At 36.3% G+C, this 22,732-nt stretch overlaps 1 protein-coding gene across 10 annotated transcripts in view; it reads right to left on the bottom strand.

Annotated features, from left to right (window-relative positions):
• Nucleotides 1–2,010: 2,010 nt before the first annotated feature.
• OPA1 (OPA1 mitochondrial dynamin like GTPase) overlaps nt 2,011–22,732 on the bottom strand; it is a 58,462-nt gene continuing 37,740 nt past the window's right edge. For all 10 annotated transcript variants that reach the window (XM_087738780.1, XM_087738783.1, XM_087738781.1 and 7 more), the window contains 3 exons: nt 22,364–22,474; nt 4,524–4,601; nt 2,011–4,001 (listed from right to left, as the gene is read on the bottom strand). In XM_087738780.1, the coding sequence (XP_087594906.1) occupies nt 4,537–4,601; nt 22,364–22,474 (176 nt within the window). In that variant the 3' untranslated portion in view covers nt 2,011–4,001; nt 4,524–4,536. The remainder of the gene's footprint in view (nt 4,002–4,523; nt 4,602–22,363; nt 22,475–22,732) is intronic.

Genomic DNA, 22,732 nt, shown 5'->3' with positions numbered 1-22,732 from the left:
CAAGCAACAAGAACCATGCCTGTACACAAGACAGCAAAAACTGGAAATACAGTAGTTCAGGCTAGCATGGTAATTTGTAACCAGAACTGTAGTCAAACTTCTACTTTCTCTCCAGGCTTTGGAAATGGGCAGGTTTCTACTTCTCAGTGAACGGAGTTCTCTAGTCAGATGCTTCCTGAAGAAATGAAAGTAAAAGAAAAATATGGGAAGCTAGTTTGTTAGCTGCTGGTTTTTCAGATAGCCATACATGCTAAAGTTCTTGTGAGGTATCCCAATATCTGAGTAATCATCACCACTGTACATCCCATCCGTGTGAGAAAGCATGACTGGAACATTTCCTAAAGCACCTCAAGACCTAAAACCACATTCCAAATAGTCAAAGAAAACTCACGCTGCAACCTGCAAAAACATAGAGGTATCATCACAGACCAAGTTCATATGACAACATCTTCACCAACATAAAAATATCCCACAGACGTCTCCAGGACCAAATCCCACCAAGAACAAAGAGTTCTAACTGACCCAAAGGGCCCTGGGTCAGACTTAGAGATCCCATATTTCAACATTTCTCAACTGAAGTAATGAAATCTCTTGCATCTTTTTTAATACAATTGTTAAGAGTTACTAAGTTCCATTTAAGATATACAGAAATTAAATTCTTTAAACTTTAGCTTTGGAAATACATCATAACTCAGTTTAGGTTCAAAACAGCCTCAGTCAAAAAACTGATTAATATATCCTTGATGGTGAAATAGAGCATATCAGTACGTTTGTAATAACTAAGAACTTCACTTGACATTTTCACCCTCTAACTTAACTACGCTTGCTTTTGACACTTTTACACATTTCCAAGTTTTTAATCTGTCTCATGGTCTGATAACTTAGGATGAGGTTACCAGTAACCACTCAGAAGGAATAATTCTTGACATTTGAAAAAGCACCATTTGTACCTTTTTCATGAAGAAGCGACAGAAAAACCCTTGGCCATTAATATTTAAACCTTGGCTCATAAACATCTTGTTTCATAAAAACAGAAATATCTTACCATATGTACATGACAGTAAAGAACATGCTTTGGAAATGAAATATTCATTTATGGAATAATTATATTTGCATTTGCTGATCCCCTCCCTAATCTCAAAAAGCCACAGAAATGACAGATTAGTCTTTGCTCCTTATAATAAAGTGCTTTATGCAGAATCTGAAGGTAGCACATGTAATACAGAAAAATATCCTGAACTTGTGCAAAACAGTTTGGAATAATATACTTTTCAGTATCAAATGAATTTTAAAGACAGTTCAAATAATTGTGTTTACTATCTAAAAATTGTTGTAATAGTCAGCACATCCTTCTTACGCCGCTTAACATACCTACAGCTAACTATCTAGTAAGATACTCCTTACAAGGAACAATTTTGAAGTGGCCAATTAATAGTACTCATTAAGCCCATTTTTACTTTTTTTAAGTGATGCTAACTTACTAGTGAGATAAGCACAACTTGCCAAAACTTTTTTTTCCTCTAACCTTAACATAAAATCCTATAAAAACCAGCATAAAATTACCTGTTGCTTATTTGTCAAGACCATTTTTGTTAGTTTAATCATGAAATCAAGTTAATGTAGAGTTATAATGCTTCATTGATCCTAACATGCCCATGTCTGCAATTTGTGGAGCAAATACGCAGCACCTTCAATACCACAGTTTTACAGTGAATATTTCTTTTTCAACTGATTTTATAAAATTTTTTCTTCATCTAAAAGAAAAAGAAAGAAAAAAAAAAAGAGATATATTCCTGAATTTATGGAACTAACACTCCATAATCAGTCTTCATTTATACTTTGAATATCATTCATTATCTAAACTTTCAGAGAGATAAGCTTTCAACATAATGATTTTTCATAAGACATCTTTGTCTAAATATATTACATAAGTGGTAAGGTAATCATTAATTTATATAGTAAAAGATAACACTTAGTATAGTTAGTGGTAACTTGGTGCTGACACAACACTTCCAAATCAGGCATTTTAATATCATTAACAGTAAACTTTTTCACAATTTAACAAATGAGAAAAAGGCGGCCAAAGTAACTTCTGAATTAGGTGCAATAGCACTGTGTTCAAAACCCACATTTTATTATTTGTTCGGTTACATTTTTATTCAATAAATACCTAGTTTTCATTGAATACATCATGCTAAGTCTCGGATGAGCAGCACAGAGAAGTCGGAACTAAAACTATGAACATCATACTAAGATGAACGCTGGGCCACTGGATGCGACATTTTGCAACATTTACATTACACAAGTTTTAAACAGTGATCTCTAGGTAAATGCAAAAGTTCTTTTTTTGTTGTTGTTTTGTTTGTTTGTTTTTTACAAAGACGGATTTAACACCAGTACAGACTTATTTCACTTGCTATACAACCTAAGGACTTTGCCTTCAGAATTGTGCAAATTTCCATTTCTGAAGTTATCTTCAGAGAAGGATGATGACACAAGCCAATTTTTCATTTTTCCATTCTCAAACACTCATTTTCAGGAAGTAATTTTAAACAGAAAATCCCAAAACATTCAGTTAGATCACCTTGAAATATTTAACTTTTCAACACCACTTTATGAATAGCTCTTAGTTAACTTTTTGTCCACTTGACTAAATATTTTATGTCTGAACATCTGGGGAACATCTTACCAAATTGTATTGTTTCCTCCGAGAGCAAACAGAAACAGTATCTGTTGGAAAATGTTCAGATTCCTCTCAATTACCACACAAAAATCAATAGCCTTTTCAAAAGGGAAAAATAAACCTAGGTCAATTTTTCAATGTACATAATCGGACAACTGCAAAACAAACTGTTCCAGGCCTAATATCTTCTTCCACAGAAATATTCAGAAGTGTATCCAGATCATTTGTGGCAAACTGTGGGCAGAAAAATATGGTGGTGACTAATCACCAGGCACCTATGATACAGGCCTATATCATGCCTAAATTTGTCAGAAGTGACACTTCTATGGCAAAACTGAAAGGCAGTAAAAGAAAGACTACTTACTATTTTTACTATACTGAATGATAGAAATCAAGTGGGTGAGGAAGGACTTTGTGCATAACATTCTTATAAAAGCAATTTTGGTCTTACAGTAGCTATTAGAAAAATGAAATTAATTCTATTTTTCCTTTTTTAGTTAAGAAGGTTGGACAAGTTGGAATTGTATGGAGTATCTTTCTACATTTCACATGTACTTGATCAGGTTACTTTGTACCTATGGTGAGAGTCTGTGCAATCCCAGAAATGAAATGTAATCGGCTATAATTCAAGAGTAACAACATATATTAGAAAAGAACGGCTAAAAGGAGCAGCTGTTGACATTATTTCCTGAGCCAAACCTTTTAAGGTGTCAGTGAATAGCAGTCTGTACTTTCACTTGAAAGCACTACAAGAATTGCTTGGATGATGTCTCTCAAGAGTTTAGGAGTTTAACAAAATCCACAACTTCCCCTCAAGATCTCAATACCACGCTTTTAAATCTGTACCAGAGTGGTCAGAGAATGCTTCAACACAGAGCATAACAAATACAAATGGCATTACTTAGAAGGGTGTTTTAATGTACATACAAATACTAAAACTTTATGTCAAACTCCCAGGATCATTTGCAGGCAAGAAAATGACAACAGATAATATCATTTTATGAATCTGATCCAGCTCTACCATACAAGACAGATGCAAAAAATAAAACCTTAAATGTACAACTTCAGCAGGCTCCCAAGCTATCTCACTGACACATAAGTCAGATTCTTCTGTCATGTGCATGTAGCTTCAAAAATTAAAAGAGCAGGTGGATTTTAACTGAACTTCTCAATCCCATGAGACATTATTTTCTTTCTCCTCCAACATTTCAGGAGGGTCCCCAAAAGATAGGAAAGAGAACGGGACACAAGAGCCATTTCTATTCAGTCGTCTTTGTGCAAGATATCCTGGAAAAGGCTGCATTCTTGTGTAAAGTTGCTGTTGAAAAAGAAAGGAGATTACTTTAAAATGTTTGCAAATATATGAAAACACTTAGGCTTATGTTTCTGAGAATATAGAAGAAAGAAATTTGGAAATTACCTGCATGCAAATATTTTTGCTAACAATACACAGTGCCTTTAAGAAAAAAAAGAATCAAAATGCTTTTATAGACAAATGTTCCCTTAATTTTGATTCCAGCTAGTTATGCCTTCTTTCTCTTGATACAGACAAAAATAATGAGAGTAATCAAATAGCCTACAGTATTTCACAATATCTGAATAACTACCCAGTAATTGTATTTCTGTAAAATTTCAGATCTGCTTGTAGTTTAAAAGCTGACAGTGTAGTTCTCCAGATTAAAAGCAAAAGAAGCAGCAGCAGCCAGGCACTGGAATAAAACAAAAATGAATTTTCATAAAGTCTGTATGAAAACATGTGCATCTAAAAGAGATGGATAATCATTTTATACTGAACAGTGAGAAAACTGGAGCAATCTTTTTATGATCTAAACATGATTACCTGCTTGAACAATCTACTTTTCTTGATGGAGGGCTTCTATGAAGGCTTCAAGTTTTTCCTGGATTTCCCGAACTTTTTCTGGAGGAATGAAAAAGATCACCATTCAAATACTTACTACTTAATTGAGGACATGCCCAGAAAGAAAAACAAAACAAAAACCCCAAACCCAAACCAAACCTGCATGAACAAAAACTAACGCTGTGGTCAATATTACCCTATGCATTTAGTTTCTTAATTACTAAGATTTGGAACATTTTTCTACATCAGAAGAAATGGAACCCTGTCCCATTTGAAGAACTTCTACAAACATATTTTATGATTATCATGGTAACTTAATAATTCAGAAATTTACCAAAGCAATCCAGTACTAGAAACATTGTATTTCAAAAACCTGAAATTTCCATTAGATCATGCACAGCGGAACTACCGTATACCTGTTACACATAGGGAGTTGTTATCTTTTAAATAATGCCCACTTATCCCTTTCTCTTTTAACCAAATATCCTCATTTTCCACAGCAAGCGTCACAAACAGCACTAATCATTCTAAAAAGAGTTGAAAGCTAGTGCCCTTTCAGCAGGGAGAATTTCAGGGAACCCAATGTCAGTATTCAGGACACCTATTCAAAAGGGCACGCACAATGTTAAGAATGTTTAAAACTTGCACTTCATTTCCTTGCATTTCAGTAGTAACCAGATGGATGTGGGCAGAATCTTATTTTCTATAAATACTAAAGCTAGGAGTTTATTTCTCTGCAAAAGCACAACTTGAACACAACTACAAATAGTTACTAAGAATAAAAAGGCAACATTGATTTGGAAAAAATCAGGGGTTTAGGCATCTTTCCACTCTTTTCTCAATTCCATACAACACTTGTCTGTCATCATATAACCTATTTGATTTATTAAATTGCTTATGAAGCAAGATTTAGAATGTAGCTGGAATCCAAAGCCTGCGAGATTTCCTGCTTCTCTCTCACCACATCCTCATTCGAAGCTCTTTCTGTGTATGATTATAGCCATGAAAAACACACACTTCAGAAATACGAAGGAACAGGGGGAGAGCAGTAGGACAGACAAAAATAAGTTAGATGAGCATAAACACAGACAAATTTTTTTTTTCAAGCTAAAAATACTATTGGATTAAAGCCGTATGTTCCCTTGTATGAGATACAAGGTTTGAGCTTTTTTTCTTTTAAAAATCTTTTATTAATGTTTTCTTCTCTTTAGCAATACCATATGTTATAAACTTGCTTTGTTGAGCTGAAATAACAGCAAAACAGAAAGAAAAATAAAACAATCAGCCATAAATGGGATACATAAGCATGAGTGGAAAAAAAAAAAAAGACTTCCAAAGATAATGCTCTAAGAATGTAGCTCAGGGAACTAAAAGTTTCATCCAGTAACAAAGTGACAATCCCACAGACAGTTATGAAATCCATTTTAGAGTAATAATAATAATAAAAACTCAACAAAACCCTGTAGTCCTGTTCTAACAGAAAGAGAATTTTAGTTAGCATTTGAAATAAAGTATGGAAAATAGCCTGCATGAGGATGAAGAAATCTCAAACTTATATCTTTATGATGCAATTCTTAGATGACAAAGGGCAAGCCACTTATACTTTGAACAATTCAGTGTCCCCTTCCCCAACGGTGCTTATCTGCACACACAGATGTACAGTGAGGTTAAATCACACTTTGGGTCCTAAAGAAAACAGCGAAGAACTTTCTTGCATTTCAGCTGATTTTGTTTTTTTAAAGTACTTTGATATTAAATGAAGATTACAGACACTGTGAGGGCAAAAGCTGTATCTTGGAAGTTAAGGAACAGCAGTAGCCGATTTTTACTGGGGGTGGGGTGGGGTGGGGTGCGGAATCCTTGAATCAGTTCAGCAGAGAGGATCTTAGAAAGCCGCCAATGAAAAAAAAAGTAGCCACATGATCACTTCTCCTTACTAAGCACATTCAAAGTGTTTTCATTACTATCTTTTTAAATAAAAAAAGAATATGTATTGTTTGCATGTCAGTATATAAACCTCTTGTGTAATGAAAACATTAATTCTATGGCATTTATTTAGGCAACTACTTAGCTCGGCTTCCAATACTGATGCTCCATGCATGTTTACAAAATTAGCCTTTGAAATAATGTCCTATTATCTTGGAAAGAGTTGACATATTTTTGGAAATTTTTAATCCTGGACCTTACTCTCCAAAATGAGCAGCAGTTGCCAGTGATAACTGGAGATTAGATCTCATGACCCAGAAGATCTCTTCAGTTGTTCTCTTCATGTTCATCTCTTTCAATAGCTTTGTTTGATGTGGTGTTTTTTTTTTTTTAATTGCTACATGCTTTCCCCAAGTATGTTCTTTATATTGATTAAGCCATTAGACTCAGTGAAAGCAGGCAGATTTAACAGTATTATAAATGCAAATATTTTCCCTTCTCAATCTCTTGCTAATGAAATATTCCAGTCCTGAAAATTAATAGCATCAGTAAAAATCTACAATCATTATTTCACCCTTAAAAAAGGTTTGTGCCAACAAAATCTATTTTAATTTTGTGATTAGGGCATATTAAAATAACAGGATAGCAAATATGTATTCCACCAGAATATACTGAATCAGCTGTGTTTGCTCAGAGAACAGACATACTAAAATTGCCTCCATATTATGAGCACTTTATTAGTTTTTATACTTGGACTGAATTGAAATGATTGCTTAACTGTAATAATTATGAGGTCTTGAGGTAATTTAATACTTCAAAAAAACATGCTGGCTATTCTTAAAAAAGAACAGTTACAATGACTGCCAAATAGCTGCAATTATTCATGCTATGCCCTGTATTCTTAGCAGTAGTAAAGCCTTTTGCAGCAGCAGACTCCAGCCAACCTGTAACATTTTCCCACAAGTCCATTCTGTAGCACGGAGAAGCAGTCTGCTAAATTAGTTTACTTTTTAAATAGGCTAATGGCAGAGTTACGCATTTATGCAACACACTTCTTAATAAACCAGTAAATATAAATGCTTGGGCAGAACTCTTCTAATGAGCGCAAGTGCAGGGTCTGCAATTCTGGGATAACTGCCCGTAGTTTCATCAGCACCATGTGACATTGCATTTGGAACAACAATTAATTGTTACAATTCAAGAGTCAGATGTTACCCATCTTTATTTGGGGAAGTTCTCTCCTCTGTGTAATGCACAAGCTGCGTACCCACATTTGCAGGGTTTTGACTGACATCTAGATCAAAATATTAGTGACTTACACTTGTAAATTATAATACGTTTTGTTCTGAGGAAGGTTTATCAACATGCCAAATCCAGAACATCATTTGGGTTTCAGATAAGAATACCTGCTATATAATTAAATTAAGGGATAGACAAAGGCGACCTGCTGCTCTTTCTAGGTTTTGTCATACTGTATTTTTCCATGTACAAGCAAGCCACAGATTAAAGGCATTCAGCTTGCTAGCAAATTAATTTTATAACAGGTTGAACTACCCCAGCAGTGTTATACAGTGCTGCAATATCACAGAAGACTGTCAAAGTACTTCACTCTTATTATACAGTACTGCAGAAGTTTAATATATACTATCGCTTACACTGGATTCTATAAAGACAACGTGGTCTTTGGCAGTTTTAATGCAGACCTGAAGTTACAAGTACATAATTTTTCCAGTACTTGTTAAACAGTGATCAAAAAAAATCAAATGAAATCTGTGAAGAATAACTGTAACTGAACCCTTGTTTCCATCTTTAGAACAGTAAAATTCACAGGCCAAGGGACAATGAATGCTATTCTACTTCCCATTTACCCCGTGTTTACCTAAAAGATAAGCTGGTTCATACATCAACTCATTATGCCTCTTGATCTGGTCATGAATATTCCCATAATCCTCCCTCCATAGCCCATAAAACTTCACTGACAGAATGAGGAAATTCTTTATTCAGATGTCTTGAGATCCTCATTCATGCTCAGTCTCTCCTTATCTCCATATGAAATGATATGGCTACCCACTCATTTTCTTTTCATTAATCCTGTGATCCTAAATCGAAAAGGCTCAAAACCAGACTAATTGATCTGTAATGAGGATTTGGATACACTGTGAACATAAAGATGCAGCCATGGATAAAGTTTGCTTTTCCTAATATCATAAGCTTGTCAGAAGGGAAACCCCTGAAATATTCAGTCTTAAAATGAGTGCTTGCTTACCGATTGCTGCCTTAGATAGCCGAGCTTATCTACTAATTAACAGTGGAGAAGCTGGGCAATCACTGCTAAAATGAAACAGCTAAAGTAAGTTACCAAATGAATCTCCTGAGGTAAGGCCAAATAATCTCAAAATAGTATTAAACACAGATTACAAAAGCAAAGTACATTACTGATTCATTTCAACCATGCTCTAAATAGCAAGAAAAAGTTTTCTAGGTATTTCCCAACTGCATTAATTGGTTTAATAAAAGATGTGGCCTCTGCCCACAAAACCTGTCTTGCTTATGCTTCTGAAGATAAGTGAATTTTGACACATTCAAATCATATATACTTACCTGTAAAAACCCAATGGTTTTAGCACAGAATTTTAAAAATGTTCATGTTTTTCTGTGCCACAACAGGGAGAAAACTGTATGAGTATTTTAGGCAAATCAAAAAGCTTTCCCATCCCCTGTTTACAAGTTTGCCCATATGACATCAATTTTCAGCTGCAGCATCAAGAAAAATTGTAAAATCTTTCTGGACACAGATCCATCTTTATTTTGTACTTTGATGAAACTTATAGCATGAAACAACCACTATAAAAAATGCGTTACTACCTCATAATAAATCCTCCTGTTCTACATTAAAGTGATTTCTACCTCCAACTAATGTTTACATGGCTTTGATATTTGAAAGTTCATGGTTTTTACTCCTTTTGCTCTGGATTCTGCTTAGACTTTAGTCCCCTCTTTTTTTTTTTTTTTTATCCTCCTTCCTTTCTTAATCCCTTCCTTGCCTATAAACATTCTCGCTGCTTGCTGTGCTACTTCTATGTTATGGTTAATTAACCGTAGAGGCAGAAATGTTGAATTTACTGCTGTGAATGCATCATCTTTCCTCTAGTAAAAAGGAAAGCCCAGTCTGTAGTCAGATTTCATCAGAATGCCCAGAAGCACACCATTAAAAACTGGAAATATCAATCCACAGTTTCCTATTGAAAGCCGAATTTTAGCTTACGGCTACCTAAGACACAAAACCCGTAGTTGTATACAAGCCCTTGTGAACAAGCAGGTGTGTGGGGAATCATTTCTTTGGAGTTCAGCCTTTTGTACCACATTGCTGGATTTTCTAAGGGCCACGCAAAAGCTTTACTTCTTGTTGAAACAGCACGAGGCAGCACGCTCACAGTCACTCCAAATAACGCCCCAGAAAGCAGACTTTCCACCCATGGTTACTCGACCTGCATCAACATGCTTCCTCATGTCTCACACAACCACAGCCTAACAGCTACTATAATTTACTGATCATTGCAGGGTCATGTCCTGCTGAATTTTAGAAAATCCTTTGAAACTACCCATCACATTTTTTGCCAGTTTCCTCTTGTTCACATACCATATTTGCCTCTGGATGAGGCCAAGAGGAAAGCTAAAGGTTGGGGGGGGGGGGGGGGGAGCCGCGCAAAACCACCCAGGCTGCCCTTAAAGAGACAGAACATCATTTATCAGCTGCAAAGACAGATTTATAAGTAGAGGGCCCCCTCTGTTCCTTTAAGGCTGCAAAACAGATGGGAAGTGAATGGACAGTCAAAGGGTCAAGAAAACACATGGGAGGTGCTGCTTGTCTGCTGTATGTATGTTTCCCAGCATAAGAAAGAGGTCAAGATTGTAACTGCATGGCTGGGTGCAGGAAAGGCCTTTTCTTTAAACTGTTACAAAGACAAACGCTGTTCCTCATCCTGCTGTCAAACTGCTATAAATATTGGTTTGTCAAGAGAGTTTCAGCAGCTAAAAGTTTTTGAAAAAAGGCTGAGCAGGAGGATGAGTCATGTGAATGATTCTTAAACAATTAGCTCATTAGTGTAATAAAAGCACTGTGGAACCCCGAAAAGTTTAAATGGAATTTATAATAGTTCATGTAGTAAATCCATGTATCATTAAAAATATACAGCCTTTAAAATGCAAGCTTGCAGAAAATAGCTAGCACACCCTTTAGTTACTAGCACTTAGACTGAATGAAGATGCTAACTGATGCTACATTGTAGTAGCTTTCCTTTATTGTTACAAAATGTTTCTTACATGTATTGCCATCTACAATGAGATGTGAATTCGCAGCCAGTTTAATTGAGTTCTTTCCATAAATTCTGACTTCAAAGTATGCTCACTAGAATGCGATAATTATGATACAAAAATGTTGTAAATACATTTATATATCAGGCTTCCCCTCTCAGACATATTAAGCTAGACATCCATCATTATATTCACCAGAGTTACTGACAACTTTTCTACTTGCCTTAAATCCCTTGGCTATCCTGAGATAAAAGGTATTTTAATCTGAACAACATTTAGAATGCCTGTACTCCAGTTATCAGTTCCAGAAAGACAATGAGAAGGACAGGGACGTGCTCTAACTATCAAAGTGCATCAGGTGAGACGCTTTCGTTATTAAATAGATGAAGATAATATTTCAGTGTCCTCTCAGAAATATTTATTTTAAAACCTTAGAACAAGACAAGGTGCTAAACGTATTATTTTAATACCACTATTAAAATCTCCAAGGGTCAGTCAACATATCAATTTCATTGGTCATGGACCATTTCATGTTCATCAACAACTGCCTGCTAGTGCCCTGGTTGAAAATCTCCTTTTGCATGGCATTAACAGCAGAAAACATCAAGGAGCCTGCTTCCTACAAATACATATATATAGTGTACATTTTTTCTTTTCCTTCTTGTACATGAGTCCACCTCTAAAACAGGAAAAGATCACCTCCAGATTGTATATTTAGCCTGTTGTAGAAACATGATAAAATCTTACTCTTAAGAAGCCATTTTAGACAGAACCCTCCCCCCCAGCTGCCATCACTGAAATCACTTTTGTTGCAAGTATTAATATCATATTAATTATTAAACCCTGCATATCATATTGAGAAAAGCTATCAGCTGCCTGTACAAAACCTTTACTTCAGACTAAAGATAGCCAGGCAGCAGTAGAACAGAGGTTGTCTGAAAACACTGCAGCTATTTTTACAAGGTATTGGGCATTGGAACATTATTTTAGCATTACTAATAATGCTTTTTAGCACCAGAAACAGGAATTGTGCATTGTGCTGATGAAACTGTAGATTACTAATCAATTGATGTCTTGACCTATAGCTGCCCCAGATTCACAAGCGAGACCCCTGCAGCTTGATGAAACTGCTTTGGCGACAGATTTCCCCCTCTCCTCCCTCAGTCGAACAGAAGCTGACTATTTCTTGGAGCGGTCCCCGGGGCTCCTCAGGCTGGCAAGCACGAAGTCTTTCTGTCTCTGACAGAGCACATGAGAACTGAGGTATGGGGCTGAAGCAAAACTGACAACTATCGAGGCTACTGACTTTATACGAGATATGTTTCTATGGGCTATTTCACATCAGTCCTGCTTGTCTACAGAAAAGAAACTAAACATTACCAAATCGTGATGTGAGCTCACAAACTAGTATACATTTCTATACTGTCATTAAGGTTAGCCTAATGTACAAATGATTATTAATCTAACCTGCACATTTATGAGAGTCACGATGTCTGCAATAGCAAGGTGGGACTTGGGCACCCTTCAGTCCTCCATCTCTACCTTAGATTTTTAATTAAAACTGTTCTAATAACTCAATCTTTCAACAGAATTTAGCTGTGCTGCTTACTGGACAGCAGTAAGGAAGGAAGGAGCTTAGTAACAGAATGACAAGGCAACCTCATGAAACAGACTCACATCTTGAATCAGACTTATGGACACAGAAAGATTTAATTTCAAAATGAAAACTGTTAAGCTAGAATGAATTGGAACATGATAATGCTCATTGTGGATGGAAATAGTGAAAAGTATAAAGGCAAACCAGAAGTATTACGTAATGATTCATCCAGTGGTGTTAAAAAAACAACAACTTTTTCTTATGCAGAAAGGACATACAGCTATAAAGGTAAATTACTTATGTAAAGGCTACTGTAACCTTAAGGCTGTAAAACTGTAAAGAGACTAACATAAGAAATGACTGATATATGTTGTTTCCCCACCCAAAATAAAGCATGCTCAGTAGTTAGCGAGATAATAAAATAATATGCTACCAGGACTATTCATGTGAAAGTATCTCTAAAATATGATGTCAGAAAATGAAAATGGTGATGAGATAAACTTTTAGATCATCATAATAACCTTATTTTTTGATAGTCAGAAACTTAAGTCATCATGCCCTGAAGAAAAACAGGTTGTTCTATTATTTTGTCTTAGTTTGTTATAATTTCTAGCTGAAAATATTTCCTTCCCTTTTGTTTTTATATAGACTTCCAAACTAGAAGCAAAGAGGGGTCCACTACAACATCAACAATGCACAGCATACATGACACTGACTTCTCTAGCTTTTGGAAATGTGAACGTTACACTTCACAGTTCCATACTAGTTCAAAACAAATACATGCATTGGTCAGTTTAAAAATTTGCATTTTTACAAATAGTAATCTCTCCATGAGAAGTACTTATTTACATGTTAATTAATAGGTACCCTCATAAACAACCAGTACTACAAAGAAAATAGCATCCAATTAGATGTTTTGATCCTTGCATCATTTAAGGAAATTTTAGGAAAAAAATAAATTTGGCATACAACACCAGAATGACCCTCAAGTACAAGAGGCATGGGTCTAGGGTAAGATTAACAGGCATTAACGCCTATAATATGACATTACTCATGTAGCAGTTTATCATTATTTTTCAATGTCAACTTTAAGTGATAGGCTTCGCTTAGTCAGTGACAAATGTGCTGAACTTTGTAAGGATCCATTTTAGAATCTGGACATCACTGCCTAACTCTTCATCAATAACTAAGAAATCACAGCAGGCAGACTTTGGTCATCCGGGATTCTTAAGTTAAGTAAACCATCACTCCATCACAGGAGGTTTACAAGTGATGTATGTTCTCCCTTGAGGATTACTTCCCTCTCTGAGAAGATGCAGCTTTTAAAAGCACTTTCTGCCATGACACAAAGCAGGAACTACCTTATCTGCACTTTGACACAGACCGTCCCACACATTCTTCTGGTTTTAATTCATTAGTTTCATGCAGCTGCCCTAAAACTCAGAGAGAGAAAAAACAAAACAAAACCCCCCAAAACCCCTTAAACATTCAACCAGTGTCTTTCATGTCAAAGCACACTTAGTTGGGTTAATTTCATAAATTAGCTACATGGAATTAAAAACATGATAATCGTGCAAGAACAATTAATTTGCATTCCAACAAGACTACCAGAAAGTTAGCAAATTTACTAAAAATAATGGGATGCATTGCTGTTGACTTGTTCATGTTCAAAGGCAGGGGAAATGGACTGCACAGATGGATTCCAAGCATGTTGCCCTCTGACTTCCTGCGCCATGGAGCACCAGGACGTCTGCAGAGCTCAGAGGGAGCACAGGAGTCATGCTGCCACCAGCACAAGCTTGGACTTGTTAGACACAGACGGCCCACATGAGCACTTTGACTGATTTGAGATTTGGGCAGAAATGAATGTGCTCTAAATGACAACCAGCCTCTGATAAGATGCAGGCCATATTAACGTCCTGGGGGAAGCTGCTGGCAGAGGACTGTGAAGATAGCTGCTACCCTGCACATGCTTATCAGAAGCTGGAGATCTGTTCACTGATTCCCAGAGGGAAATGGCCGCTCTGCTTCTGTCTGGTTAGAAGGCCACAACATCTCCTGAGTGCTCCTCACTGCTATGACCAGCTGAAAGGAGCAAACCAAAACTGCTGCCACTTCCGTGAACTGTCTTCCAACTATGAAGTAACCACATTTTTACCTATGTAGCTTCTAAAACTCCAATATTTAGGCACCATGGAAGAAATGAGCGCACAAAACTAATTCTGCAGATTCCAATAAAATTACTCCTTCATTTGGAGCTCCATCCTAGGATGCTTTCCTCTTTCTCACGTCTGTCTTTTGAGCAGTGGGGGCAACATCTGAGCTCTACCTTCAAATATTTTCAAAATTGTAACTTTTTTCCTGTATCTTGTAAACACTTAAAACCACGTTGGTTCTGAACAAGCACCTTAAACATTGAAGATCTTTTCCCCTACAGCTGAGCTTTGCCCCCTATGAAATACTGTGACCTTTTGGGAAAGCTGAAGCACATAATAGAAGAGAAAATGGAAGCAAAGGCTTTAGAAAGCCAAGTCAAAGCATGATTTTAAGGAGCACATGTAATCAACAATATCATGTAGGACAGGGCTCAAATCAAAATAGTGTTGATGGTCATCTCAAGGGACTGAAATTTAATTAGGCCACAGAAATGACCACTCTATAGTATTAGTTTCACACAACATTTTTATTCTGCAGCTAAGAGCAATGAAAGAAAAAAAAACATAACCACAGAGCAAGTCATTATCTGCAAAGTATTGCTCACAGAGTTTATCCCCAACTTTGCATAAATGCATAACAAAAAAGGAGACTTGCTTGGATTTAAATCAGTTTGCTACACGCAACAGACACGACAGAGCCTGCTCAGCTTAGCCAAATACATCACAGGAATTCCAGATCCTGAGTCAGCAACTTGCATATGGAAGTACCAACCTTAGCGAACATTAGCTTTCTAACTCCATTAAGACAGCAAGTTTATTATATTCATATATGATATTAAATCATTCACACTCAAAGTTTGCAAAAGGTTTACATTCAACACTAATGGATTCAAGACAAGAGAAAGTAAGTTAAGAATTTAATGCAGTGACTTTAAAGCAATGACTTTAGATATAAAACTTGAAAGTATTTTACTGTAACACTTGTTTATTTAGTTTTTATATGTTTTAGTCTTTACAAGAAAATAATTAAATTCTGCAAACTGTTGTATTTCATACCTTACAAATGTATGACAGAATTTAAACAAATGGCCCTAAGCTATCTTTTCTTCATGTGAGGGCTCACTCCTCAGAAGTTTCAAAAAGCTTTTGTGCAGAACGAAGTCTCAGCTAGCCCATGACACCTGTACAGGTCTCAATATTACTCAAACAAACTTGGAGGCTGACCCCTTCACATTCATACCTAGTAATTTCAGGATCAAGTTTCCACAGGCATTCTGCAAGTCCCTTCCCACCTCCTGCCAATGACTCTCCCTGTGTAAATGCACACGGTTTTACTTATAATTTGGTGAAGTTCTGGGTTTTCTTTTCCTTTTTTAACTTGTGAGGAAACAGGATATTGGATCAATAGTATGCTGACCTAGGAAAGATGCTTTGCATGTACTATCCTTATATGTGTTTATCCTGTGCACATAAAAGACGCCTTTGCAACATTCATAGTTTAGCTGTTTAAAAGGAACACAGCAGAAGAAATAAGTGAAGATAGAGCATGTGCATTTCTTCAGAGTCTGTGAAATTTCATCGCTAGTGAAGTCAATGGCAAAGCTCCTACTGCCTGCCTAAAGCTAGGATTCACCTTAAGTATTCAATGTACGTGTGCACCACCTCGTGTGTTTTAAATGCTACTGCAAGATGAATATAGGTAGCTTAGGTTTAGGATAAGACACTAGACAATCCCATTTCCTTTCCGAAATAATTAAAGCATTCAGTTCATAAGTTTTTAGCAACAAAGCTTAATAAACTAATACTTTCCATGCAGTGGCTAATGAGAAATGTGTAACTGAGAAAAAATGACCATGCCTTTCAATCTTCATAAATTATACATCATACATACAAGCAAACCAAAAAATAGAGAATGGAAAACAAGAGGAATGAAGCATCTTCCTCCCCGAGGAAAAAACCTAACATCCAAGAAACCAACACCTACTGCCTAAGCCATGCTCATGCATCAAAAAGCAAGAAAAAGTAACCTGAGACTGGAGGTTTGGCACCAGCTCTGCTGCAAACTCATCCTTCCCGCTCCTCCTATAAAGGGCGTTCATTGCCATCTTGTGTTGGAAAGTTATACGGCAACTTAACTACGGTACAAAGCTGACACTAGTGAGGAAGTTTTCTTTGGCCCTTTATATAAAAAGAGCAAGTCCAGCAGAGTGGAATTCTGGAAACAATTAGGTAGTTCTGGGAAGCCTTTCACTGGGAGCTCAACATTAAAAAAATTGCCATGTTAAGAAGTAGTCTAATGAAAGTCAAGATTTATCCATATGCTATCCATTTTGCATAGAACTATGGAGTATTTCTGCTGAAATTATTACTCCATCATTTGTGTTAAAAATAAAACAGCATAAAAGATATTATTTATCTTGAAATCAAATTCTTCCACCTATGTATTCATTTTTCCAGGAAAAAAATGTATTACCCAATACTGAAAAACATAATTAAAAAGATATAGTTCTAGGGAAAGGTGTGACTTCAAAGAATTGTCTTTTATAAATAATCAACCCACTTTAGCATTGCCGTCAAAATGGTCCTGAAACTCAGAAAATGCCAGCAGTTTTACCATTTTAACAAGTTTTGCAGAAAAAAACAACATTTTAAAATACATTTAAAATTTAAAAACTTTCATGCAGGCTGCCTCTGAACTTACTGAAAGTTTCATGTCAGTCACTTTGGAAAAGTTAAACATGAATACAGGAGAAAACAGTATGAACTAGTAAATACTATAAAAGATTACTGATAGAATTAGAAGATATATACTGACTGATCCATCTTCTAAGGTACTGTAGAAACAAAGGGTGACTAATTTTTTAAAAAAAAAGAGAAAGTGGAAAAGCTTTGTGTACAGCTACACATGCTTGTGCGTAACACACCTGTAGGCATTTGAAGGGACTCGCCACCATTAGATACTAGGTATTCCCTCCAGCCACAAGCAGTGCCTTAAAGCCTGCAATACAAACAGGGCAGTCCTGACAAGAGGCATTTTTATGAGTGGAAATTCTCCTTTCACAAGATTGACGTTTACCATTATACTTTCAGCTCCCTCTCTACCCCATTTTGCTTCTTAGAGAACCTAGCACATGGTATATTTAAGATACTGATTTAACTAAGCATATAGTAAAATACTAAGTTTTGTGGAACCCAAGTTTCAAATCAAAATATTTTGTCCTTCAGCAATGAACACAATCAAGATGCACGTGCCAGCTGGCAAGTAAATGTAATTCTTCCTGTTGCTGAGGTGGCTATTCAAGACAGGGTGAAAGACCTGGGTACCTTCTTCAACTGACAGACAACTTTGCTGAACAACAACTCAATATAAATAACGCACCAGAGTTGCCAGGGAGATTGTAAACAATTGCATTAAAACAGGTTCCTACCAGTTGCTGAATATGCCTCAAGTACCCAGTTAGACATGCAAGAGAGCAATCTCCTCCTTTCTGCATCCTCAGCAAAACAATAAACATACCTCAACTGTCCCTACAGTTTAAAAACATGGCATGGAAAATGACCAGGCTGATGGGCTCTGAACCGGCTGTTACTTCTTGCAAAACTTGAGTTGTAGCAGATAGTCCAGTGCAGCCATCAGCTCACTGCTCAGCAGCAGGCAAAAAAGGAAGTGGACTACAGGAATTACTGTAAAAAGACCACATTAAAAACCAGAAAGCATCATAATGCAACTGCATAAATCCATAATGCAGATATATTTCGAATATTGTGTGCAGTTCTGCTTTTTCATGTCAGAAAGGGTTTAGTAGAGCTAAAAAAGGGGAAGAGAGTGGCAAGGCTGACTGAAGCTATGAAACAATGTCCACGCAAGGAGCAACTACACAAACGAGAACTTCTCAAGCCAGGAAAAAGAAGAGTAAGTGCTGGTGGCACAAACATCTATGAAGTCATGAGTGGCAAAAAAAATGAATAGAGAAAGATTACTGAATGTTTTTCATGGTGCAAGAACTAAGGAGAACCAAATTAAACTGGCAGGAGGCTCAAAAACAAACAAAAGGAAGTACTTTTTCACACAATGTGTAGTTAAACTCTGGAACTAATTGCCACAGGATGTTGCAGATGCCAAAGTTTACGTGAGTTCAAAAAGCAATTAGAGAAATTCACAGGAGGGGAAAAAAAAATAAATCCATGAATGGCTATTAATCACAAAGATATTACCTCAGGATTAGGAAATCTTGGAACCACAGATTGTTAGGTGCTGAGAGAGCATACCAGGAAAGTACTACTGTATTGCTTAGCCTGTTCTTACACTGTTTCCTAAGTACCCATGCCTGCTCATTGCCAGGGACAGTACACTGAGATACACTGACCACAGGCCTCTTTCAATACAGGTGTCTTAGGGATTGATTGCATTTTAGGACATTTTTAAAAGTCACTTTTTCCAATTCAGCTATTCATCTTCTGCTCTGTCCCTTTTTGTATCTTACAATCCTTTCTTCCAGATGGTCTCTAGTCCTAGAGCTTCTTTATTTCCATAAACTTAGTAATTGTTCACTGGTACAAGTATCATGATGATAACGAGTACATTTACACTGCATTTAAAGCCTTTTTTTGAAGAAAAAGTAACCTTCAGTACATTATAAAATACATAATTTGTTAGAAACCGTTCAAAAGATCTGTTTACACTCTTTAAAATATCTAGAATAAAACCTGAGAAGTAAACACTGAGAAGCAGCAGGACTCAGGGCCTAAAGGTCATCAAGGAGCATTCATATATAGGGTTAAAATACCATTCAAGGCTGTAGAACACAGGTAACAAAACCTGCTCAAATAAGTTTTGAGTCTTACATGAGCTCTTATTACGAGACTGGGTCACCCATGTTAGAAACAGTTTGACATTAACCAGTATCCTGAACAAACAATAAAACACTTCCAGTGCTTCAGCATGAAAAGACTGATGTAACAGAAGTGAGACAGTGTTGCTTTATCAGCAGCATCAAGAGGAAGCGTCCCAACCTCAGGTATATAAATAATTTAGATTTGCAAGTACAGTTTCCAATCAGGAAGAGAATCCCAGCCTCATATTTACAAATTTACAAATGGTCTTTTGATTTCCAGTCTAACTATCAGGGGAATGACATCCTGGAACTTGTTTTCAGTATGAATAGTGAGCCCCAACAAGTTAACCGCTTTGGAGATGAAGTTCAAGATATGTGAAGGAGCTGGGTTATATAAACACAGCTGCCTGGAACAGAGAGACTGGACTTCATGATTCAGGAGATCTATTCCATTCCTAATTAAAATACAAATACTTTATGAATGTGTGTTGTGGGAGTCAGGATTTTCTTTCCTTAAGCAGAGTCCTGATTATCACTAAATGCTGTAAGAAGGAAATTACTTGTATAGCCACCTGCCAGTTCAATGCTCTATGCTATCAAAGTCTGCCTCAGGAGTATAAAAAAAACCTTCACTACAGAAAAGCACTCTATTCACTACGGGAAAGGCAAAGAAATCCCTTTTTCCTGTCATTTGCCCATAAAAATTATAACCACTTAGCAACAAAAGCATGCAGAAAGTAGAGAGAACATTGCTGATTTGACTACAGAGCTAAGCAGTGGTAGTTTTAAAATCTTCCCATAGGTACAATAAAACAGAACATCTCAGCATACATCGTTTTGTACTGAATAAAAATTATTTCCTTAGAAAAATGCGTGTGGGATCTGTGACCTCCTGAATCTAAAGAAATACAGTGCAGTGATGGTGTTTTAGCTACATAGCAATTTATGAAATGCATACTACAAACTTGAAGCATACATACTAATACACAGATATCTAGGATTATAAACATACAGGCAGGCTGCTGTTACAGGTCTAGTCTTAGTTTATAAAATGACGACCCCAGCTGTTACTGCTTCGCAATGGGAGGTTATTCTTGATGCTGGTGAGAAGCGAAGTTGACAATGCAAAAATTCCAAGTTCATTTCAGTGCAAAATAAAGTTATTAACTTCAACATTATGTATTTTCTAGTGGTCCTTTACCTTTTTTGAAACGGAATATTTAAGGATAAATCAAAATCACCAAGTTTCACTCTATGGCAGTATTTGCTCAGGAAAAAAATTAACATCCAGCATCAAAGCAAGAAAGCAAGCAGCACTGCTTACTAATGAAAGGAGGTAACTTCCTCATTAAATATCTGTGTCCCACTAGGCAGGTTACCAGGAGGGAGAGAGAGAGAGGGGAAAAAGCCTTATTTTGTAAAACACATTCCACCCACTCTAAAAGAATGGCTACATGAAGGTTGATATAGGGTTTCAAAAGCAACACAGGATGTTTGGGGAGAATTATGAACCTATAACAAAAATTATTTAGTCACACCAGCTGTTTCAGAGGCCACTCAAAAAAACGCAGACAATTTGCCCTCGATTCACTAAAACACCCACTCACAATTCCAAAATATTATAGCACCACTTTCTAAAGGACAACAAATACCATAACTGACTGGGATTTTAATAACAATACTTCCAATAATAAGATAATACTTCCAGTGTAACCAAATAAGCACTATCAAAGAGAAATCCTTAGATTTTGAGTTTATTGTAAGAAAACCATTTGTTTTATATGATGTTTTGGATGTAAAAAATGGAAGATATAATTCATACTCAGGAAACTAACAGCAATTGCAGGCTTCTCTGTCTCACTGAACCCTCGATATCAGAACACTGATAAATAAAAGAAGAAACACTGACAACAGAATTCATTTATTCTGAATTAAATATCAAAGTCATATTTTAACAGAAAATTAGTTGCTACATCAAATACAAAACAAAGGGATAAGAAGAAAGGTCACCTGTGATCTCAAGATGCAGATATTTATATATCCACATGAACTTTATTTATCACAAGCTTTTTTCCTTTTTCCTTTTGCACAGCATTGTTTTTTTCCCCACCAGTCCAGGTGTACAGCTGGGGTTTAAGTGGAAGTCTCACAGAATAATAGCAGAATGACCCAAAAAACAAACAATAGATGTGCAAGAGCAAGCCCCGTCAGCTAAAAGTCAGTCTAAACCTTATTGGACATGTAGGTAGACAACAAGAATATCACCTCTGCCTGGATTGTCCCTTTGAAAACTTTCACTGTTTAAAATCTTACTCTATTAACCATAAAACCTCTTAACACTTTCAGAGTGACTCAAAGCATTAAACTACTGTTATCCTTCTGGAAGGTTAAATCTGCTACGTTTTCTTCCTTGTTAAATCTCTTAATATAATGGTCATCTCAGCTTAATAAGCATAACATATCAGATCTTCATGTCTGATAGGTTTTGTTTCTGTATACATGGCCTAAAATGAGCTGGCCAGTAAGTCATGGATATTTCCAGCTAATCTGTATTAAAAGTCAGTATTATCTGTGGGAAGGCTCCATATTTCACCCAATAATTAAAATAAGATGGAATCAAAACCTCCTTTCACAGTTAAGACTGAATCACCAAGAGACAGGTCTCTGAGGTGTGGATTAACCATGTTGTACTAGAAAAACAACAACTTCCCTTTGAAATATTACTCTGTTTTAAGTACATTTTTCAGTATACTGATGCAATATATTTCACTGAATTCACATCTAGTGTAAATCATGTTGTTTTATCACACTATGCTACCCATGTGCACCTTTGAATCAGTAAGATCTGACTGTATTTGAGAAAAATTCCATTTGTGATATTAATTAAATGCTAGCACATGAACAACCCATATTGCATTAAATGTTCTCAAGGTCAGTGGTCAGAATTTGCTTCATTTCAAGCTAGTTCCAAAACACTATAGAACAGGCACTTACTGAGATCCTCTGCGAGCTGGACCCTCTTGCCAGTTAGGAGCTTCACCTTTTTTTCATTGTCCTCGGCAAAATCTTCAAGCACTTCCTTTACATTCTTCTCCAAGCGCCTTACTGTAAAAAAAACCAAAACAAAACAATAAAACAACCAAAAAAAAAGTAGTGGTAACACTTTTCCACCTGTAATGACCTAATGGCAAAATTTTGGGAAGGTCTGTGGGAGCCATGGTATATGTCATCAGACTAACTAATCTGGTTGCAGAAAAGGCAAACTTCTGAACACATAAACCCCTTGTTTGGGCCATTAGGACAGGAAATTCTTTGAGAAAGATGTTTAAATTTTAAAGGATATTTTCTCTCTGAATTAAATTG

Source organism: Nipponia nippon, unplaced genomic scaffold, assembly GCF_047370975.1.
Source record: "Nipponia nippon isolate SJK-2023a ecotype South Korea unplaced genomic scaffold, ASM4737097v1 scaffold_7, whole genome shotgun sequence".
Classification (NCBI taxonomy): domain Eukaryota; kingdom Metazoa; phylum Chordata; class Aves; order Pelecaniformes; family Threskiornithidae; genus Nipponia; species Nipponia nippon.
Note: the sequence above shows the minus strand (reverse complement) of the source record. Positions and strands in the feature narration are given on the sequence as shown.